Raw genomic sequence first — 22,301 nt, forward strand, 5'->3', positions numbered from 1 at the left:
CCTCATCCCGGGGGATGTTGAGGTCCTGCCCCAGCAGAGAGGGCTCAGCATGAACAGACACAGAGCAGGGCAAATCCATCCCTGGGGAGGGCAGGATCTGTGGGAGCTGCAGGAGCTGTGGGCAGGAAAAGCTTCAGGAGGGTGGGGAGAGCCTGGCTGGAGCAGAGGGTGCTCAGGGTCCCACTGGGATGCTGTGACTGGGTGGGGAGGCGGCAGAGGAGGTGGGTGAGGGGTTTTTTTGCAGAGAGTTTTGCTCCACTCTCCTCATCCCTCTCCTCCCACTCCCTGCACAGGCTGGTGCCTCTGCCCAGCTCAGAGCCCAGAACAACCACAGGGCCCCCAGTGACCCCAAACCCACCCCAGCTCTGGGCCGTATCCAGACTCTGCAGCCCAGACAATTCAGGAGGAGCTCTGTGCCCCTGAGCCAGCACCTCCCTGGAGCTGCAGCTCCCGGGAAAACACTTGGAATGGAGTAAAAAATATCACTCTGCTTTTTTTTTTTTTTTTTTTTTTGCTCCCTTTCCTCATCCTCCTCTGACACCAGAGCAAGAAATCTGGGGGTTCCCCCTCTCCCTTCAGTGCTGCTGCATCGCTGGGGGGGATGATGGAATGGGATCAAGGAGGGAAATCCCTGCCAGGCGTTTTGGGGCCACCTCTGTACCCCAGGAGTGTTGTTTGTTTGTCCCCACAGGGGACACACAGAGTTTGGCAGCTCCAAATGACTCCAGGTGCTGTTGGGACCCCAATAGGCTGAGCCAGGGAAAGGAGGAATTTGCAGATGGGGAGGGATGAAAAAATGAAAAAAAAAAAGGACTTAGATAACACCCCAAATCCTGACTCACACACTTTACTATACACTAAAATCATAAATCTAAATTTCCAAAATTCCAACACCTTGGGATGTGCTGAGGGGACACAGGGGGTGTCACCTGGGAAGGAACAACCTAAAATTGCTGGGTTTGCCCTGATGCCACCCCAGCCAGCAGAGATTTGGGGTTTCCTCAGGTGGGGCCTGCTGCCTCCCTCCGAGGGGCAGGAGGTGAGGAGGGGGGAATTCCCCCCTTGGGATGAATCCCGTTAGGGGAGTGGGGAAATGGGGTCTCTGCACCCCCCAACCCCCCCCAGCGCGGCCTTTTCCGGCCTTTCGCTTTTGATTTTGGGCTCTTTTCTAATTAAGGCAATTTGGGGGCTTTGGAGCCGCCGAGCCCAGCCCCAGCTGCTTTGAATTAATGAGAAATTGTCATTTGGGGGGGAGCTTTGGGGGGCGATTTCTCCTCGCCCCTCTCAGTACTGACCTGTCTGCTCATGGACAAGGGCAAAGGAATGAGGCCAAAATTGCCTTTTCCTCCCTGCTTTGGCCTCCGAAGGGCTCAGCTGCTGGGCCGGAGGCTTTTAATGATTCAAAACCGAAAATCACCAAAGAGAAAACTCAAATATAACTAAAATTAAGGAAAAAAAAAATTACCAAAATAAAATCTTGCTGCATAAACCATCATTTGGGGTTTTTTTTTTTCCTCATTTTTTCAAAGGCAACTTGGTGCATTTCCGAGTGACCCGTGGGTTTGGGAGACAAATAAATAAATATCCAGAAAAAAAGAAAAAGGCAGGAAGGAGCAGGACACAAACACGGAGCTAAACAAACACAGGGACACAAAGGGAACACACAGATATTTTTTTTTTCTCCCACTCCTTCCTAAAACTGACACCCCCCGAAAGATTCGGCGGCAGCTGGAAAACAGCTGGACCAGCGCTGGGATAACGGGGAGGGGAAGGAGCTCCAAGGGATCATTAGGGAAGGGCTGGGGGCACGGAAAGGACTCCCGGGAATGGAGAAAACACCCCTGGGACGGCAGAACCCCCCTTGGTGTGGCTGGGGCAGGTAAGAGACCCCCCGGTGCTCCCTGAGGGCTTTTCCCGGCTCTTCCCGAGTTTTTTTTCTACCTGTTCCCACCTGGTTCCCGTTTCCCCCGCGGCGCCGCCTTTGGGTTCTCGTGTTAAAGGAAAATGGGGGGTGATGTTAAAGCAGAAATGGGGAAATGATGTTAAAGCAGAAATGGGGAAATGATGTTAAAGCGGAATCGGGAATCCCAGAGGAGCCCCCGCCGGGCCCGGCTGGGAAAAGGCAAAGGAACAAGCCCGGGATGGGTTTGGTGTGTCCGAGCCTGGGGATGCCTGAGGACACCCCGGGACAGCCGGGCCGGGGGGAACAGGCTGCTCTGGAGCTCCGGACACGGTACCGGGGAATGAGACAGTTCCCGAGGGGTCCCGGGGAACCGGGGGAGCCGCACCCGGCCCGTCCGTGTCACCGGGACCGGGATTTCCTCCTGCTCCGGGCAGGGGCCCTTCCCCATCCCCGGGAATGGGAACCCGCCGCTCCTGCCCCGCTCCCCATCCCGGGACCGGCCCGTCCTGCCCCGCTCCCCCATCCCGGACCGGGACCGGCCCGTCCTGCCCCGCTCCCCCATCCCCGGGTCCCTCCCGCCGCCTTTTCCCCGTTATTTCTGGAGGACGGAGCCGTCCCGAGCCCCGGTGTCTGTCGCAGCCCCGGCTGTCCACACTCGGCTCCGGTTCCCGTCGGGGGACGCCCCGCTGGTCCCCGCTGGGGCCATGTCGCGACATGGGCCGTGTCGGAGGAGCCGGGAGAGCGAGATGCCGCTCGGGGGGCTCAGGGCTGGGGGACAGAGGGGGAGGAGAAGCAGAAGGGCCGGGATGCTCCCCCCACCCCCCGCTCCCCGGTACCTGCAGCCCCGGCCTGGCCCGGCGGGTTCCCATGGGCGGCGACCCCCGGAGACCCCCGGAGCCCCGCCCGGGGCGGGGGGCAGCGGCCGGGCCGGGGGCTGAGCGGCGGCGGCCGGAGGGGCCCCGGAGCGCCCAGGGCGAAGGCGGAGGGAGGCCGGGACAGCCCCGGGGGAGCCCCGGGCCGGCGGGGCGGGGGGAAGGCCGGGCAGCCCGGGGGCTCCATGGCTCACGGCGGACGGGACGGGGACGGGCCCGGGGAGCGCGTTTTGTGCGGGGGGACGGGGGGATGGGGAGGGGAGGGGATGGGGAGGGAGGGGGAGGGCCGGAGCCCCCCCACACCCCCCACACCCCCCCACACCCCCCCCCGCCACCCCCACACCCCCAGCCCATGGCCAGTCACGTGTGTCCCCCAGTCCCTCCGTTAACCCTCCGAGCCCAACCCGTGCCCGCCGGGGACACTTTCCCCAGTGGGGACCATCCCTCCCTCCATCCCTCCCTCCCTCCCTCCCTCCATTCCTCCATCCCTCCATCCCTCCATCCCTCCATCCATCCCTCCCTCCATCCATCCCTCCATCCCTCCCTCCCTCCCTCCATCCCTCCATTCCTCCATCCCTCCATCCCTCCATCCCTCCATCCCTCCATCCATCCCTCCCTCCCTCCATCCCTCCATCCATCCCTCCCTCCCTCCATCCCTCCATCCCTCCATCCCTCCCTCCATCCCCAGGGCAGGGCCCTGCTCCCCTCTCCCGGCATCTCCCGGCTACAGGAAACGCCCAGGGCACTTCTCTGATTCCAAACTTCTGGCAGCGACAGAGGAGAAATTTCCATTTCCCTGCCACTCTCTGAGTTCATTTACCCCTTCACGAGCTTTACAGAATCCCTTTGTGGCCTTTCCTTCCCCAAAACTCGGGCTGAGGGCTGGGACAGGTCGGTTCAGGGATGGGGGTGACCCTGGGATGGGGATACAGGGATGGGATACAGGGATGGGATACAGGGATGGGGATACAGAGATGATGGTGACTCTGGGATGGGGATACAGGGATGGGGGACACAGGGATGGGGGGATGGGGGACACAGGGAGGGGGGGATGGGGGACACAGGGATGGGGATCAGGGATGGGGGATACAGGATGGTGGTGACCCCGGGGTGGGGGATACAGGATGGTGGTGACTCCAGGCTGTAGGATGAGGATCCCACAGTGTCCCTGCTGCAGGTTGTGCTGCTCATTCCCAGCCCCGAGGGGATCCTGTCCTGCTCCCCACCCCAGGGTTTGGATCCCCTCATCCCAAGCCTGGCTTTGGCCTCAGGCACTGGTGTGGAACAAAGTGGATCAGAGCTGGTCTGGATTTCTTTATTCCCCTTTTTCCTGCATTTTGCTCCTCTGCTCCCCAACGCTGGGGGAGGACACAGCTTTGGGGGTGTTTGTGTGTGAAATGAGGGGAAAGATCTGGAAATCAAAGGCTTGGAGAAGGAACTAAACAAGGAGCTTTGTTTAAGTGGAGATCTGGGTTGAGGGGTGAGGTTTTACCCCTGAATTTGCTGGTTTTCCCTGTGCACAATTTGAATTCATTCTTGGGCATTACTCCTTGCTCCTGGTCTATAAAAAAAAATAACCTGCAGGTGTGGGGGTTGCAGGGAGGGGATGAGCTGGATGGGAGCAGCAAAAAGAGGTGGAGAGGAACCTGGCAGATCCCAGATGTGAGATAATGGAACAAGGGGATAAAACCCTCTATAAATAACATTATGGCTTTTATTGGTGCTGCCGGGGCAGGACTTTGTTAACCAGGCACAGAGAAAACGTGGAATCGCGAGAAAATCTCATTTCAAAGAGTTTGTGATATAAATATGTCACCTCTGTGCCTTGCCAGGGGGTTGAGGATTTGATGAGTTGTTTGGTCACTGGAAAAAAACCCGTTGTTACTGCAGGAGTGGTGGATTTGTGGTGTAAATCACAGCTGGATTTTCCACCCCCTGCACAGGGAAACGGAGAGAAAACTCTGAGTTGTGATCCTGGGCTCAAAATAATTCTTTCAGAATCCTGTGAGGGGTCTGAGCCTGCAATGCCCCCTCCTCACCCACCCTTTTAATGCCCACGATGCATCTCCCAGCCCTTTCCCTCTGCAGCAGCTGGGACTGCCAGGATTTCCCCTGCTGGACTGTCCACAGCTCTCAGGATGCTGTAAATTATGGCCAAACAGGGGCTTGGGAGGCCTGTGCCTCACAACAGGTCATTAAATATTATTGAACATAACATAACTCCTGGAAAAGCCTTGTTAGTTTTTTTTTTTTTTTGTTTGTTTGTTTTTTTTTTTTTTTAAGGTTGCTCTCCCAGGTTTATTGCTGCCATTTAAAGGAGTTTAATAGCAGAGGGATGAGTCTCTCCACGTGTCCCGGGATATTCAGGCTGGTTTAGGATGTGCTGGGTTTCCCAGGCTGGAGAGATTGTTGGGACTCTCCTGGGCAGGGGAGAGGTCCTGGGGAAAGGGAGAGGTCCTGGGCAGGGGGAGAGGTCCTGGGGAAGGGGAGAGGTCCTGGGCAGGTGGGATTTGGGGTGTTTGGAGCTGAAGGCAGCAGGAGGTTTGTGAGTTTTTGGAGTGTTTTGTTGGCTCCTGGAGCTGCCGAGGGATTTGGGCAGGGATGGGGAGCAGGGATCTCCTTCTGAACCTGCCCCCAGCCCTCTGCCCTGTTCTCCCCTGTGTGCAGAGCCAAAACAGGGTCCCTCCTCCTCCTCCTGGATTTGGGAATGTGTGTGTTGGTGCTTTGGGGTCAGGACAAGGTGCTTTGGGACAAGGCTGAGAAGTGGCTGCCCCATAACGGGGCACTGTGTGGGGCTGATGAATGGGGGGGTCCCTGTGCTGCTCCTGACACCCACTGGGGTTCATTTTCCACGGATCAGTTTATTTTTTGGGCCAAGAATGATCCCCCCAACCTGAAAAGCTCCCAGGAGAAACTCTTCACAACATCACAGTGTCTGACTCCATCTCTGTAAGGGGAAGAGCTGCTGGGTCAACTTTTGGATTAAAATGACATTTTTGTGCCTTATTTTTAATTGGATCTCCCACCCAATGAGCCTCACCAGGAGTGTCAGGAGGATTCTGGTGGGATCCTCTGTAGGAAAGGGCTGGTTTTGCTTTATCTCTTTCTTACTGCGAGGATTTTTTTTCCCTTTCTCTTCACATCCCATTTGCTTTCCCGTCCTTCTCCAGCTCCCAGAGCTGCCTCTCCTCCCCTGGGGCTGCGGGATGTCACAGCAGAGCCCCGCAGGGGGCCGGGAGGGTTTGCAGAGCTCTGCGGTTTGTAGGAACATCCCCTTCACAGCCAAGACTCTGCAGCATTACCCAGAGCCTTGGGAACGCTGGCGAGGGGCTGGAGCAGCTCCTGGGGCACAGGGAATGGGATTCTCCTTCCCCAGGGCCACATTTTTGGGGGTGAGGCAGTGAGGATGAGGAGCAGCAGTTGATATCCAGGTCCAGCTTGTCCTCAAGAGCATTTGAGTTTTATTTTTTTGGAGTTTGGGAAAAAAAAAAGCCCATTCCTGGGAGCCTGTGGAGGAAAAGCTGTGGATTCCCCTGGAGAGAGGGAGGCAGCTCAGCTCAGCTCAGCTCAGCTCAGTGTGGCACAGGAGCTCCAGGGTGGTGGCAGGAGGGACAGTTTGGGGACAGCTGTCCAAAGGGTGATCAGGCACTGGTGGCTCCTCCTGCCTGCAGCATTCCCGGCCCTCTCGGGTGTTTCCTGCCCGAGTTTGGAGGATGATCCCCAGCTCTGCTGCTCCTCTCAATCCCAGGCAAAAAAACCTCCCTGTTTCCTCTCAGCCTGGGGAAGCGCCGTGTGTGGGCAGCAGGATCTGAAACAGCAAAACAAAGGCCGTTCCCTCTGTCCTTTATGGGATGGACATTTTGGGGATGCCCCTGGGTCCTTCCCCTGCCTGAGGGAGATGTGGGATTCATTCAGAGGGCCACACTCCTGCTCTCCTGCTGCTCCAAGCCTGGGCTGCTCCAGGACCTTCCCCTGCTCCTGAGGGATCCATCCCTGGAGGATCCATCCCTGGAGGATCCATCTCAGGGAGATCCATCCCAAGAGATCCTTCCCAGGGGATCCATCCCAGGGGATCCATTCCAGGGAGATCCATCCCAGGGGATCCATTCCAGGGGATCCATTCCAGGGGGATCCATCCCTTGGGAGATCCTTCCCAGGGAGATCCATCCAAAGGAAATCCATCCCTTGGAGGATCCATCCCAGGGAGATCCAGCCCAGGGAGATCTATCCTTGGGGGATCCATCCCTGGGAGATCCATCCCTTGAGCTCCATCTTGGGGAGATCCATCCTGGGGAAATCCATCCCAGGGGATCCATCCAGGGGTGTCCAAGGGATCCTCAGCTTTGTCCCTGTCCCTCCCATCCCAGCCCCAGGCACTGGAGGGGATCTCTGCCCTCCCTCAGGTTTGTTTTTTCCCAAACCTGCAGCCTCATCCCTCCCCACCTCCCAAACATCCCCAAACTCTGATTCCTCACGTCCAACTCACCTCATCCCCAGCTACCCTTGGGTTTTATTCAGGAATGTGCACGTTGGTGGCAGGAAAAATTACTTTAATTCCCCTGAGGAAATAATAAAGTAATTTATATATATATATATTTCTATATATATATATAGAAATAAAATCCCTGGATGTTTAGTGTGAGGGATCACGGAGCCAGGGCTGGATTTGTTGTTTTCTGAGGCTGATGGTGCAGGGAATGATCCTGACTCAAATCTCACAAAAGCCAAAATGCAAACACAAATATCCACCCATGTGGAATCCCCATGGGTCACAAAAACAGGCTTGTGAAATTTTTTTTGTGGATTTAGAGAGGTAATTTGGATATAAATTAGATATTAATGTCATATTATAAAGTACATTAATACAGTATATTAATAATACAGTGTATTAATATTAGCTATTATATAGTGTATATCTAAATATATATAGTATATATATAAAAATATATATACTATATATATTTATAGTACATATATATATACTATAGTACATATATATAATATATATTTGATATAAATCTATGTAGATTTCATATTAATTTACATACCATATATTAGTATAAATACTAATTTATTTCGCTTTAATTTATAAAATATTAATTATGCAATATTTTTATTTTATATCTTTTTAATTTTTTTTTCTATTCTGGGAAATATTTAAGTCCAGACTGGACAGGGATTGGAGAAAGTAAAGGAGTCCCTGCCATGGCAGGGGATGGAGTGAGATCAGCTTTAAACCATAATTATTCCATATTTATGTAATTATTCCATATTTATGTAATTATTCCATATTTATATAATTATTCCATTTAAACCATATTATTCCATAATTCTATATTAATACACACATATTTATACAGAATAACATTTAAACATTAATTCATATTTATACATAAACATACATATTTATAATTATTCTGACCTATTCCCTAAGAAGTTAATCCTATGCCAATATAAATATAATTTTGCCCCAAACCCACTGTATTTCCATGCTGGTTCATGTTATCAACACTATGATAAATCACGGAATTTCATGTCTGGATAAAAAAAGAAGATAAGGAAAAAAATATCCAAATAATATTCTGCAAATAACTGCAAAAAATCCCATAATTTGTATAAATACATGTCGATGGTGTAGTTTATACACACAGAGCCCAGTGAGGAGAGATAAGGGGAGATAAATGACAAGGAGGGGAATTTTTCCAGGAAAAAAGCGAATTTCGTAACAAATTGAATTTTTTAGCAATTTTTCCTTCGTTGTTCTCGGTGTCGTTGGAAATTGGATGTTCCTGGTTCGGTCCCGGTGTCAAATTGTGCCACAAATGGGCGATGGGAGAAAAACTCGAGGGGAGAATCCGGGAAAACAAACGGGATTTGGTGCTTTCGTTTTCTCCCCCATTTCAAGGAGTTTTCTTTTGATTTTTTAACGACTTTCCCCTTTGTGTTTAGAGGGAAAAAAGGTTAGGAAGAAATAATAATAATAATAATAATAAAATACAATAAAAATTAACATAGAAATAATAATAATAATGATAATAATAATAATAATAATATAATGATAATGATAATAATGATAATATAAGAGAATAAAATAAAATTACATAAATAAATAAATAAGATATAAAAATAAATTTAAAATACAATAGAAATAATAATAATAATAAAAATATAATGATAATAATAATAATGATAATATAAGAGAATAAAATAAAATTACATAAATAAATAAATAAGATATAAAAATAAATTTAAAATACAATAGGAATAATAATATTAAAATAAATAATAAATAAAAAAGACAATAAAATTAACACAGAAATAAAAATAATAATAATAAAATAAATAATGAGTAAGACATAAAAATAAATAAATAAGACGTAAAAGTAATTTTTAAAAGACAATAAAAATTAACATAGAAATAATAATAATAAATAAATAATAAATAAGACATAGAAATAAAAATACATAAATAAGACATTAAAAAATTTTAAAAGACAATAAAAATTAACATAGATATAATAATAATAAATAATAAATAATAAATAAAAGAAGACCTAAAAATAAAAAGGCATAAATGAATAAAGAAATAAATAAGACATAAAAATAAATAAAAAAGACAATAAAAATTAACATAGAAATAATGGTAATAATAATAATAATAATAATAAAATAAATGATAAGACATAAAAATAAAGGCATAAATAAATAAATTTAAAAGACAATTAAAATTAACATAGAAATAATAATAATAATAATAAATTAAAATAAATAATAAATAAAGGAAGACATAAAAAATAAAGAGACATAAATAAATAAATAAGACATAAAAATAAATGTAAAAAGACAATAAAAATTAACGTTATTTTAGCCCGGATTCAAACCAGTAGCAAAATAACCTTTATTTTATTTTTTAAATTTTTTTTTCCTCTGCTGGATAAAATCCCAAATTTTTTTAAATAAATTAATGTCGTGGCCTTTCAAGGAGCTGCAGGAATAAAAGAGTTTAAATCCCTTTAAAAGAGGATCAGGCAGAGAATTCCACTCCTGGTTTATTTGGCTCCATAAATTCAATTTTACACCGGGAGGGAGAAGGGACTCCGTGGATCCCTTTTCTCCCATCCCGATGCTCTGCTGGGTTTTTGCTTTAATAAAAAAAGATTTTTGCTTCCAGCCTGATTTGGGAATTATTTCAGGATGGTAAATTCATCCTTATTTTTTCCTTCCAGCCGCTCTAAAAATATATTTTATATATATATATATATATAAAAATAAAAGGGTGGAAGTGAAGCAGTGGGTGGGATTCAGGAGAGATGCTGGGCTGGAAGAGATTTTTTTTATGCCTTTTAATCCCAGTAAAAACTGTGGAACTGGGAGCAAAATGACTCCTAAAAATCTGATAGTGCTGGGAAAAATCAGGAAAACAACAAAGGATTAAAGGGAATTTATTCCATTTATGATCGAAGGGAATTTATTGCATTCCCTTCCCTTATTGTATTTGCTTTGCTGGGATGTGGTAGGATTTGAATCCTTTTTGAATTTCATTCAAAATATTCATTTAAGTCTCAAATATTGGTGTTAAATAAGTGAGATCCCTTTTGGATTTAAGATCTGCAGAACCAGGAGCAGGATCTGACTCTGGATTAACACGGCAGCTGCAGAAATGGTGTAAATCAGAGTAATTTGGGTGTTACGTGGATTTATGCTTCCTATAGCCTGGCTTGGGGGAATTCATTCCTGGGGAACAGGGGGGAATTTATTCCCTGAAGAGAATTTATTCCCTGAAGGGAAATAAATTGATTTATAATTAATAAATTGATTTATTCCCATCATTAGCGCGGGGCTGGGCTGAGCTCTGGGCTCCATTATTCCGCATTTCCATGCGATTACCCTGGGCAGAGTTTATCTGGAAAATGGTGGAAATGGGGGGGAAAAAAAAGCGAAAATGGATGATTTGGGAGAGCTGAGGGAAATTTAGCTCCTGGCTGGAAAGGACTGAAACAACCCTGTGTTGTCAGAAGGGATGAGGAATAATTTCGAGCCGTCCCAGAAATGAGCTCTGTAGGAGCAAACGCGTCTGGCTCCAGCTCATTTGGGGTCTGTAGAGTCGGGGTTCAGCACCCCCTGATCCTCACCCATGGGGGAACAGGACCTGCCCCATCCCTGGGGATATTCCAGGGTGATTCCCCCACCTCGAGGGCTCCTTTTCCCCAGGGATCCCAAATGTCTCCACTCAGGGCCCCAATCCCAAACCCAACCGCCACCACCAAGGAAAAAACCCCAATTCCCCCTGAGATTTGCCAGCAGAGCCCTACAAAGCCTTTCCCCTCCCATGATGGATTTATTCATCCCATTCCCTAATGAGCCACTTCCAGATCCCAGTAAATTATACGCACCGGGACGGACGAAATCTTGTTCCATAAATCAGATCTGAGGCTGACAAACTCTTTTCTGCATCATTATCCCGGCGAGTCCCGAAGATCCCAGGTATCAGCTGCCTCCTTTTTGCAAACCCCAATAAATCTGGGAGTAATCATTCCTGACAAGAGAGGCAGCAAAAAGCACCGGAAAAACATTTTCTTCCCCTTAAAAATGTAAGTGGAAAATTTATTGCGCGGAAAGGAAAAAAGTTTTTTTTTTTTCTCCGGGAAGTCTGGAACAAACAGCGACGTGAGGAACTCCCCAGGGCTGAGATGGTGGGATTGGCATCGCCTTGGGATTCTTGGGATAAAATCGCAGCAGCTCCTAAAAAATTAAAGATTTTTTTTTTTCCTTGGGGTGAAATGAGAGGGAAGAAATAAAGCCGAGTTGTCTCCAAGCGTGTCCCGAAAGGACAGCGGGGCCGGCGCTCTGCACTCTGCTGCCTTCTGGTTTGTGTTTAGCCCTTGGAAGGAAAAAAAGAAAAAAAAGAAATCCCCCCCTGCACACCTCCTTTTTCCTAGAGGGGAAGATTGATTTTATTAACCGGCCGACACCTGAAAGTAATCGGGATTTTTTTGGTGGCTGGTGGCGGGGGAAGGAGCCGTCCCGGGGCTCGGCAGGGGCAGAGCTGTGTTTTCCCACTGCTCTGGCTCCTGGCAGATGCAGAATGGGGCACACTCGGGTTCCCCATCACTTCAGGCTGGGTGCTGGATGTGTCCTCATCCTCACGGTCCCATCATGGAACCAACACCAGGGGAAAAATGCTCCTCTTTCAAAGGGGAAACTGAGGCACGTGGCTGTGGCAGGGGTGTTTGGGGTTGCAAATACCCCCCCAGGTCTCCTTTAGCTGGTTTTACACCTGGAACAAACCAGAGAAGGGAAGGTTGACCCCAAGGAACCCCTTCAAGCATCCCAGGGAGTGTTTCCCCCTTTCCCATGTGCTTCCCACTCCTCCCAGCTTTGCAGAGCACGCTGCTTTCCCCACAGGCACAGCAGCAGGAGCTCTTGTTTTTCCATAACAGGATTGTCCCCATCAGGACTTCAAGGGGTCAGGCTGGTGGTGATGCCCGTGCCTGTCAGGATGAATGAGAGGCGACAGCACCGAGAGCACCACGGGAGCTGTGCAAAGTCCAGATGGGCTGCCAGGGGTTTTCCTCCTTCCCACTGACGGTTTTACCTGCCCCAGATCCCAGCGGGGATGGGTCGGCTCTGCCCAGGTGGGGGAGGCCAGGGAAGAGCAGGAAGGGGCAGGAAAGGGGAGATTGAAGTGTCCAATAACTCAGAGGGATGGATAGATGGATGGATGGATGGATGGATGGATGGATGGATGGATGGATGGATGGATGGATGGAGGGATGGATGGATGGATGGATGGATGGATGGATGGATGGATGGATGGATGGATGGATGGACACCCTGGTTCTGTGGTTGGGGATGGATGGATGGATGGAAATAGGGAGATGAAGGCTGTGAACAAGACAGGGCTGGGCAAGAGCTGAGCTCAGAATCATTTCAGCTTTGCTGGGTCTGAGGACGCTTCTGCTCTGAGTTATTTGGGTTTAAGGCTGAGGTGCTCCCATGGGACACACATTGTGTGCAGAACTTGTCCCTCAGGACTGGCCACGCTCAGGAGACCTTCTCCTGCCAACCCAGCACTGCTTCTGGCCTCCTCAGGGGGGACCTGAGCCCAGCCAGCCCCGTGCCCTACAGAGCCCTGGAGGAGCCCCCAAATCCAGCAGGGATCCTCATCCACATCCATGGATGAGCCAAACCAAACCCAGCAGTGCTGGGAGTGACACTAAACACGCCCAGAGAGAGAAGTGGCCACCCTTGGGGACAACCCTGTCCCTGCAGTGCCCAAATCCACACTGGGCCGTGGTGTCCCCACAGCTCTGTGTCCACAGATGGCTCTGGGGGACACCTTCCCCTCCGTGACCTGGCTGCAGAATTCCTGACTCCTGGGTTTCTCCCCACACCTCCTGCCATCAGTGCCTGGTCTCCAGCCCCCGGTGCCCCCGTGCCCTGTCCCCGCTGTGACCCCCCTGACCCGACCCAAAGGTTTCCTCCCCTTCCTCCGTGCTCGGCCAAGGCTGATAAGGGGAACCAGAAACAGCTTTGACCTTTCAACCACAAATCCCCCTGCGAGGAGCCCGAGCTGTTCCTCATCTCAAAGGCTCCTTGATAGGAAACAAAACCCCCTGTGCTGCTGAACTTTTAAGGAATTTCACCCCCCCAAAAAAACCCCTCTAAAGCACCCAAAGAAAGCCCCCTGCCCTAAAGAGCACGGGGTGGGTTTAACCTGCTGAGGAGTGGGGCCAGCAGTGGGATGTGGAAGAGGTGCTGTGGGCTGGTCAGTTTGTCTGGAGTGTTGGTCTTGTGCTGCCTTCCCTCTTCTTTCCCTTCCCTTTGCTCGCCCCTGGGCACTCACTGATGGGGTACAAAGGTTTTTTTGGGACATTTGGCACCTCCTTTGCTCTTCTCTGAGTGCAAAGAGACCTTGATGATGCTGCGGCCTTTACCTCTGGCAGTCCCAGCCCTGGGGACAGACAGACAGACATACAGACAGACCCTCAGTGTCCCTTCCCAAGGCATGGGGGTGGAGCCAGGTGGTCTTTAACATCCCTTCCAACCCAAACCACTCTGATTCTGTAATTCCAGCGGATACACGAGGTGCCTGTGGAAGCAAAGCTCCATCCTCCCTTTCTTTCCCACCCCAAAGCAGCACAGTCCAGCCCTGGGACATTCCCTGCTCACACCCTTTGGTCATGCTGTGAGAGGAAAGTGATGGCTGGAGGTGTTGGAGCTCCTTAATTGCTCTGAGCAGGCTAATTGGTAGAAACACAACAGCAGGAGGTGTGGTGGCTCAGCAAAGGGACTGTGCTCCCTCCGAGGGGATTGGGCAGAGTTCCCATCCCAGAGGATGTTTGGCCCCAACAAAGTGGATTAAAGCTCTTGGGACCACGAATCCCTCACTTGGTGTTTGTGGGCTGTGTGTGAGCCCCTGGGCTGGGGCAGAACTGTGTGCCCTGAACAAACACATCCCACGGTGTGCCCTGAAACTCCCCAAACTCATCCCCCTGTGTGCCCTGAACCTTCCCCAAACACATCCCCCTGTGTGCCCTGAAACTCCCCAAACACATCCCCCTGTGTGCCCTGAACAAACTCATCCCCCTGTGTGCCCTGAACAAACTCATCCCCCTGTGTGCCCTGGAGCTTTCCCCAAACTCATCCCACCATGTGCCCTGGAGCTTTCCCCAAACACATCCACTGTGTGCCCGGAACTTTCCCCAAACTCATCCCATTTTGTTTCCATGACTTGATCTTTTCCAGGGTGTTTATCAAGAGCAGCTCCACGGGGCTGCCGCATCCTCCAGGTGATGGAAACCCCAAATCCTCACAGGATCAGGCCCTAAGCACCAGCAGGTTCCCCTATATTGCCTCTGTTACTGACTCTGTGTTTCCCCTGCTGTTGCTTTAACCCCATTAATGGGATCTGAGCTGGTTCAAAGCCTGGGGAGCAGCAGGAGGGAAAGCTCAGAGCAATAACTGGAGGCGACCTGTGCCAAATTGGAGCGAGGCTTGCCTTCCTCCTGCTGCCCAAACAGCCCACAGCGTTTTCCCATTAATAAACCTCCGTGCCCAGAGTTATTGGGGGAGAAGAAAGAGCCAGGAGCAGCCCTTCCTGCAGGGAACCAGGGTGGAAACCCTCTGGGTGTGGGGGAAAGGACTCAGCAGCCAAGGCTGTGCCTGGGAGAGGATGCTCCTGCAGGGATTGCTCAGATCCCAGGATGTGAAGCCTGCTGGAAAGTCTCAGCTCAGGTAATTTGGGGGGAAATGAGTGTTTTAGAGAGGTGGGTTTGGGAAAAAAAAATTACACTGTGGTCTGGGCACCACGTTCCTCATGGGAAATGGGCAGAACGGGCCATTCTGGGTGAAAAGTGTCCATTTGGGATTTTCCTTTTGGTTGCTGCTCCTTCTGAGCATCCTCAGTGGGGGTTCCCCACCCCAGCCCGGGGTGCAGGGCCCAAAATCTGGTGAGGAGCTGGAACAGGGACCCACGGGCTGGAGGGAGCTGGGGATGGAACCCCCGGTGTGGGCACTCAGGGGGACACAGGACTCTGGGTTTGGGGTCTTGGGGGTCCCTGTGGGGTGAGGAGGGCTCTATGAGAGGTGTTTTCAGAGCACAGACACCAAATTTCAGCCTTTAGGGAGCACTGTTATTTGGGTCTGACTCTGTTAATTTGGGAAACAGAGATCCCAGCACTTCTGCTCCAGGGCTGATGGAATTACTCCATGACCTGCACCAACAACCCTCCATCTCTGTCCCCCACCCTCCCCTGCTCCTGGGGCTCTCTCCAGTTTCTCTTTTTGGGAGAACAACTCTGGGAAGAGGAAACAGAGTCCCCCCTGCCCCCTGGGCCACGTGTGATGCTGCAATGGGGTTTATTTAATGTGTCCCAGGCGCTGCCCCTTCCCCTGCAGCCCCAGCAGTCACGGCTGTTTAGGGCAGCAGAAGGTCCCTGTGTGTGCCCGAGCTCCCCGAGGGGCTGGGGAGGGTTATCCCATCCTCTCAGCCCGCCTGGAAAAGGATAAAGTTGCACGGGGAAGGTTAATGGGCAGCAGGAGGGAGGGAGGAGGTTGTTGCAGCATCTTTGTTTTGCTCTCAGTCCCTGGGGCGCTGCCCAGCGGGAGTGGGGCGCTGGGAGGGGATTTTGGGGCATTTCCCTCATTCCTGCCCTGCAGAGCATCCCCTGGGGACGATTTCCTGAGGAGGGAGAGATGAGATGGTTCTGTGCCCCTCCAGCTCGCAGTAATTTCGTTAAACCCTTTATTTCAGTGGAGGCTCCACAGGGAGCCAGTGACCCTGTGGAGGAGCACTTGGGGGTCAGGTTTTGGGGACACTCTAGGGACACATCAGGGTCACTTTGGGGTCACTTGTACACTTTGGGGTAACTCTTTGTACACTTTGGGGGCATTTTGGGGTCACTTTTTGGGGATGCTTCAGGGTCACTTTGGGGTCACTTTTGGGGACTGAGATCCATCCCCTGACCCCAGCAGGGCTGGCTCCCAGCCCTGCCCATCCCCTGGACTCATCCCTTCACTTTTCCCCATGAAAACAACCACTTGTGGGCAAGGGCACCACAGATCCCAACAGCTGCTCAGGTGTTTCCTAGGGAGGAGAGAGGGTTCTGTCCAGCCCCAAAAGGGGATTTGCCCTCCAGCATTCGCTACAGGAAGAAAATTCCTCTGGAATCAGGTGCAGTGCTTGGAAAGATGAATCAGGGAAACCTTATAAATATGATTGCTTAGCAAAAGATTCTGAAAATATGAAACCTATAATTGAAATAGAAATGGAGACTTAATTTGAGTTGTAGGATACTGAGTCTTCTAACCTGAAGACAACAGCCTGGGCAGCTGGAGGAGAATCCCTTTGGATTGAACAATCCCCTTCTGCTGCCTGAGGGATCCAAAGGTCAATGGAGCAAAACAGAAAAGTCTAAGGACTAGTTTTTAGAGTTTTAAATATAACACAGTGTGGCAATGTAGTAGTTCTTATAGGCTGCGTGGAGATTCTATAGGAGGCAGAGTCCTGTTTGTTGTTTTAATAAATATGGAGCAGACAGAGCCTCTCTGGAGGAGTTGGATGGGCTGGGGAGACCCCAAAAGAAGGGGCTCAGCCCCATCCTGAGGTGCTGCCACTCCCTGGAAAATTGCTGTTCCTCCTGCTTGGTTCTCTTAGAATAGAGAGGACATGGGGTTGTGGCTTTGGGGGTTCTTTTCTTGGATGCTCCTGCCAACATCTTGCCTTCTGTGTCCTGTCATGGCAGCCTGGAGGAGGATGAGGATGAGGATGAGGATGAGGATGAGGATTTCTCCCAGCCACAGCTCCAGAGCCCAGCAGAGGCTCGTGCTCTCCCCACTGCCCTGTTTCCAAGTGCCCATGCCAGGAGCTGTGTGGTGATGGCAGAAGGCAGGAGGTGAGTGCTGTGCCCTCCCCAAACCATCAATCCCCAAAATCCCCCCTCTGGAGTGCACCCCATCCTGTCCTGCCCAGGTGGGTGACCCCAGAGCTCCCTGGGCTCTGTGGCTGCTGCTGATCCAACCTCCCAACCCCATCCTGGCTCCAGGGCCTCCCATCAGCCCCAATTTCCTGCCCAGCCCGGTGATAAGAGGCTGATCCTCAGCCAGGGAAATCCGATGCCCCGGTGTCAGGGAACAGGAGTCCTGGGGGACTGTGGAAACCCGGCTGAGAATGAGCAGATCCTGCTGCTTTTCCTCCTTCCCACTGCAAAAAAAAAAAAAAAAAAAAAAAAAAAAAAAAAAAAAATCCCTTTGGAGGGTGGATGGGGTGTTAGTGCTGCTCCCTGGGCTTGTCCTGCCCTTCATCCCCCTGATCTGGGCTGGCAGTGCTGGATTCTGGGGGTTCAAACTTCCAGGTGCAGCCGCACCCCAAAAATAACTGAATTGTGAATTGTCATCTCTTTTTTTTTTTAGGCTTTGCTGAATCCCAGGGACTCGTGGATGGTGTGTTTAGGAAGGTGTGGATCAGGGTTGTTCCCATCCCTCCTCTCCCTTCATTTGGGGTCTGGGTGTCCCAAAAGGAGGAAGAGAACCCCAAAATCTCTGTCCCAGGCTGGTCTGGGGGCACCTGCTGGGCTGGGCAGGTGGGGGGAGCTGTGGGTTTTCCTGGTGAAGGGGCTGGTGGGATGTTGGTGTTACTGGACTTGGAGGGAGTGTCTCTGTTCAGGGCAGCCCTGCAGCAATTCTCTGCCCAGCAAGGCCTGGGCTGATCCCAGTTCATCTATTGCCCTTTTTTCTCTGCCTGTGCTGTGCCTGGGGACTTTGTCCTCTCCCCCACTCTTCAATTTGGGGTGGATTTCTCACTTTTCAGGTGTCCCTGTGCATCCCAAGGAGGAGTTTCAGCCTGCACATCCCTGACCACACCGGGGTGAAACCAACTCCAATTTTTGCTGTTTCTTTCCCAAACAGGAACTGATTCAGCGCCAGGACTGCTGCTCCTGGAGGGCAGAGGGAAGGAACTCTTAAGCTTCTATTTCTATTTCAATTACAGATTTCATATTTTCAGAATCTTTTGCTGAGCAATCCTATTTATAAGGTTTCCCTGATTCATCTTTCCCAACAGTGCCCCACAGAGCCCAGTGAGGGTCTCCTGGATCTCCCCTCTGAGTTTCAGCGAGATGCTCCGCTGCCATCTAGTGACAACGGGACACGAGTGACACCGGGACCCTCCTGTCCCTCCCGGGGCTGCCCCAACAGCGGGACGGGCCCTCTGTGGGAAATGGGGGTTCTTGGTTCCTTCTGGAGGAGCAGCCGTGGAGGGCAGGGAGAGGGAACTCTGCAGAGTTGAGATGTTGTAGAAATATGTGGGTTTATTGCAAGGGTGGTGGGTAAAAAGGGCTTTGCCTTCAGCCACCAGCCTGGGCTGGAGGGAACCCCAAAGAGAGAGGGGGAGAGAGAGGGGGTGTGAGATAAGGGAGGCAAAAAAGCTAAGAGGGGTAAGAGAGAGTGAGGACCTGGTTCCAATCCATTCCATCTCCTTTTGTGCTGAATATTCTAATTTACAGTGACCAACCGGCACGAGATACAAACGCTACAGCCTTTGCCTGCAGCCCATGAGAACTGCTCTATCACCACATCATCCTGTATTCTAAACTCTAAAGAGACTTTTCTTACCCACCTTTTCCCTGATGCCTTGGCAGGGTGGAGAGGGGCTGCACCCTTGGGGCCTTTTGTTTTCTGTCCTTCCACCCATCTCCAGCTCATCCCCGTCTTCCTGCCTGCCATGATCACATCTCAGAGCTGAAATTCATTTCTATTTCACTCACAGGTTTTACATCTCCAGTATTTCTTACCAGACAATCATATCCACAAGCCCTTCCTGTCCCACCTTTCCCAACACTTTCCCTGCAGGGACAGAGAACCATCCCAACTCTGAGTGTCCAAACACAACCTAAACATCTCCAAACCGAGCTGTTTAATCTTAAAAACTGGTTTGTTTGTTTTTTTTCCCCAAAGAAACTGCAGGGAAAGAAGTTTCTTATTTCCTCCAGCACTTCAGAAATCCAGAGCATCCTTCCTCCTTCCCTCATCAACAGAGTTAAATTATTCAACGCCTTTAACATAATTAACACGTTTGCCATCCCAAACTGCGAGCAGCTGCCCAGCGCTGCAATTTCTCCTTCCAGCTGCCCATTAATGCCTCCCTGCGGGTTATTATAGAGCAGGAAAAGGCCACAAATCCCAGCCCTGAGCTGGAGGAAAAGGAAGGACCTGGGCAGGGAACTCGTGTTGCATTAACATAATTCATCCACCGCAAACCCAGATTCCCTGAATCCTGAATTTCTCTTGGATAACGCGCCCACAGGGGCTGTCGGTGTGTGTGAGGCTGGAGACCTGCTCCGCTCCCTGGTTTTTGGATGTGATTTAGTTTTTTGCTCTGTCTCACTCAGTTTTTTTCCACGAAATCCCCGCGTGAGGATGACACTGATAAACCTCTGAGCGATGTTAATTATCATTTGTTAATTGTGTAATTGGGAGAGACGGTTATGGGGGGAAAGGGGTTGGGCAGTGGGGTTGGATCGATGTCCTGGGCTGGTTCTGCCCCAAATCCCTCACTGGCCTTGGGGTACATCAGACAGAGCTGCCCTCTGCTTTGTCCCCATCACCTTTTAACCTGAAATGTCTGATCCTGGGGGTTTATCCCGGGAATATCAGCCTGTTCCCAGCCCCACCAGCAGAATTCCCTGTGCAGGGTCAAACAGGCTCCCCTGGGTTCCTGTGTTTGTGGAGGGATGTCCCACCCGGGATGTCCCAGCCTGATTCTGCTCCTCGTTGGATAAATCTCCCTGGGGTGATGGAAAAATGAGAGTGGAGTTCTAAAGGGAAGGATGAGGCTGGGAGCAGGATTAGATCCCAGATTAAGGATCTGATTTATTCCACCTCTGGTTCTCTCAGCTGATTGTGTGGAGCTGCTGGGTCAGTGATCTCTTGGGATGTGTTTTCCCAGTTTTTCCCGGGAATCCTTCAGGCAGGTTTGTATTTTGGTCCTGCAGCCTCACCCCAAACACAGAACATTTATTCACCTCCACATCCTCTTCCCTGATTTTGGCCTCTCACCTCCACTGGTGCCCACAGGTCCATCCCCCAGTGGTCAAACCAGCAGTCCATTACAGAGAGGAATGGGAAAACAATCTACTTTATGTTTCATTTGTGAAAACTCCAATACAAAAATGTAAAACGAATCAGAAGGCTGAAAATCAGGGCGACATCACCTCAACATGCAAATGGACCAAAACTTATAAAAGTGTGACACCTCCTGACCTGTGTTCCATTTTGGGTCCACCTTGGGTGTAGCCCTGGCCAGACCTTGTCCTGCTCAAGGTGTATCCTAAAAGCCTTTCAATAAATAAATACTTTATTCTCCAGCTGTGTCCAGTCTCTGTTCCAGATCAGCCTCCCCAAGGCACCAATACAAGGTGTCCCCTGTGCAGGACAGCTCAGAATTCCCAGAGATCCCAGTGTGGAGCACTGAAATCCCCCATGGGGCCACCCTACAACCCCCCCCATGGGTGCCAGGAGCTCCTGCTGGGGGTCCTCAGCCCCTGCTGCCTTTTCCTGCTGTGTGTGGAGACCTGTGGGTGCATCACTGTCTCTGCATTTCCCTCCCTGCTGTGGACAGGGATGTGGTTAATGGGATCCCCGATGGGGCCTGGCAGCTCCAGCCCAGCCCAGGAAGGGCTTGGGGGGGGTCTTGCGGAGCCTGAGGAGTCCCCAAAGCTCAGACAGTGCCCAGTTCTGAACCAGCTCCATCCCCTGGGAGAGTGGATCCTCCATGGTGTGAACCCACTTTTTGTGTGTGTGCTGAAGGAATAATTAACACCTCGGGCTCCCCCCAGCCCCAAAAAGGGCTTTGGGGAGAATGGTGGCTCATTGTTAGTGTTTGTTTAATGGTAGGGCCGACACAAACCCCAAACCCACCCAGCGTGGGGCAGGGCGTGGTGCTGGTCCCCCCAGTGGGACATCTCACACTCAGCAAGGACACCCAAATTTTTATTTTATTTTATATTTTAATTTCCATTCCTGCTCCTGCCCATTAGCAAAGGTGATTTGGGGTGTGGGGAAAGCAACTCTGCAGGAATGGGGACCCTGGGTGAGGGTTTTGGGGGGTCACAGTGAGAGGGCAGCAATGGGGGGCACAGGGGAGGGGCTGGGAATGCTGATGGATATGGGAATGCCAGTGGGGAGAGCAGGGGGGTGTTTATACCCTGGGGCAGAGCTCGGCAGCCCCAGGTGCACGTCCAGCACTCGGATTGAACCATGGGGCATCTCTCTGGTTCTGTGAATCCTCTGCAGCTGCTCTGAGCATCTTTTCCTTCCCTTGTTGAGATTCCCCGGCCTGGGGGGGTTTGGGGTCGGAGCCACCCCCAGCCCTGCCCTTGGCCCACCCCATGGCCCCTGGGCTGGCTCTGCCCCATCCCCGGCTGTCCCCAGGCTGGTTCCCCTCGCGGGGCTGAAAGGAGCCCGAGCAATGAGAAGCACCGGCAGCAGATGGTCGGTGCCGTCTGTCTCTCCCCTCGCCGCCCCCTCGCTCTTCCTCTCCTCCTTCTCTCTCCCGGCTCCTTTTATTCCTCTATTCTGCTGATTTATCCCCTCCCCTCCCCAGGACTTCTCATCCCCTGCACCCCCAGCCCCAATTTCCACACAAAGGCAAATCTTCATCTTCATCTGCCCAGGGATTGAGATGAGGAGACAGCTCCATCCGGGGGGAAACTGAGGCACGGAGGGACCTGCCTGTTCCACCCCCCCTTCCCCTCCCGGCTGCGTCCTGTGTGTCCTTGGCTCCAGCTCTGAGCATCTCTTCCAAGGAGCTGTAAATTCTGGAGAAGGGAAGGTTCAAACATCCATAAAATCAGCCCGGTTGGATGATTTATCCCGGAGTTCACATTCCCAGAGTGTTCCCTTGATCCCAGCGCGCCCCCCGGACCCTGCACTGCACTCAGCCCCCTGGGGGGGTTAAATGTCCAGGTGGAGCAGCCAAAAAGGAGCCCAGGGGCTCTGAAAAGGCCACGGGCTCTGCAAAATCCCCT

The 22,301-nt window shown here is 51.1% G+C and overlaps 1 protein-coding gene across 1 annotated transcript in view; it reads right to left on the reverse strand.

The window, feature by feature from the left end:
- Positions 1 to 2,962, reverse strand: part of ALX3 (ALX homeobox 3) — a gene marked incomplete at both ends in the record, with an annotated part of 3,795 nt that extends 833 nt beyond the window's left edge. The window contains 2 exon segments of the mRNA XM_083878289.1: positions 2,559 to 2,671; positions 2,740 to 2,962. Coding sequence (XP_083734415.1) covers positions 2,559 to 2,671; positions 2,740 to 2,962 — 336 coding nt within the window.
- Positions 2,963 to 22,301: the final 19,339 nt, after the last annotated feature.

The sequence above is a fragment of the Zosterops lateralis genome (assembly GCF_965231275.1).
Source record: "Zosterops lateralis genome assembly, chromosome: 26".
NCBI classification, from domain to species: Eukaryota; Metazoa; Chordata; class Aves; order Passeriformes; family Zosteropidae; genus Zosterops; species Zosterops lateralis.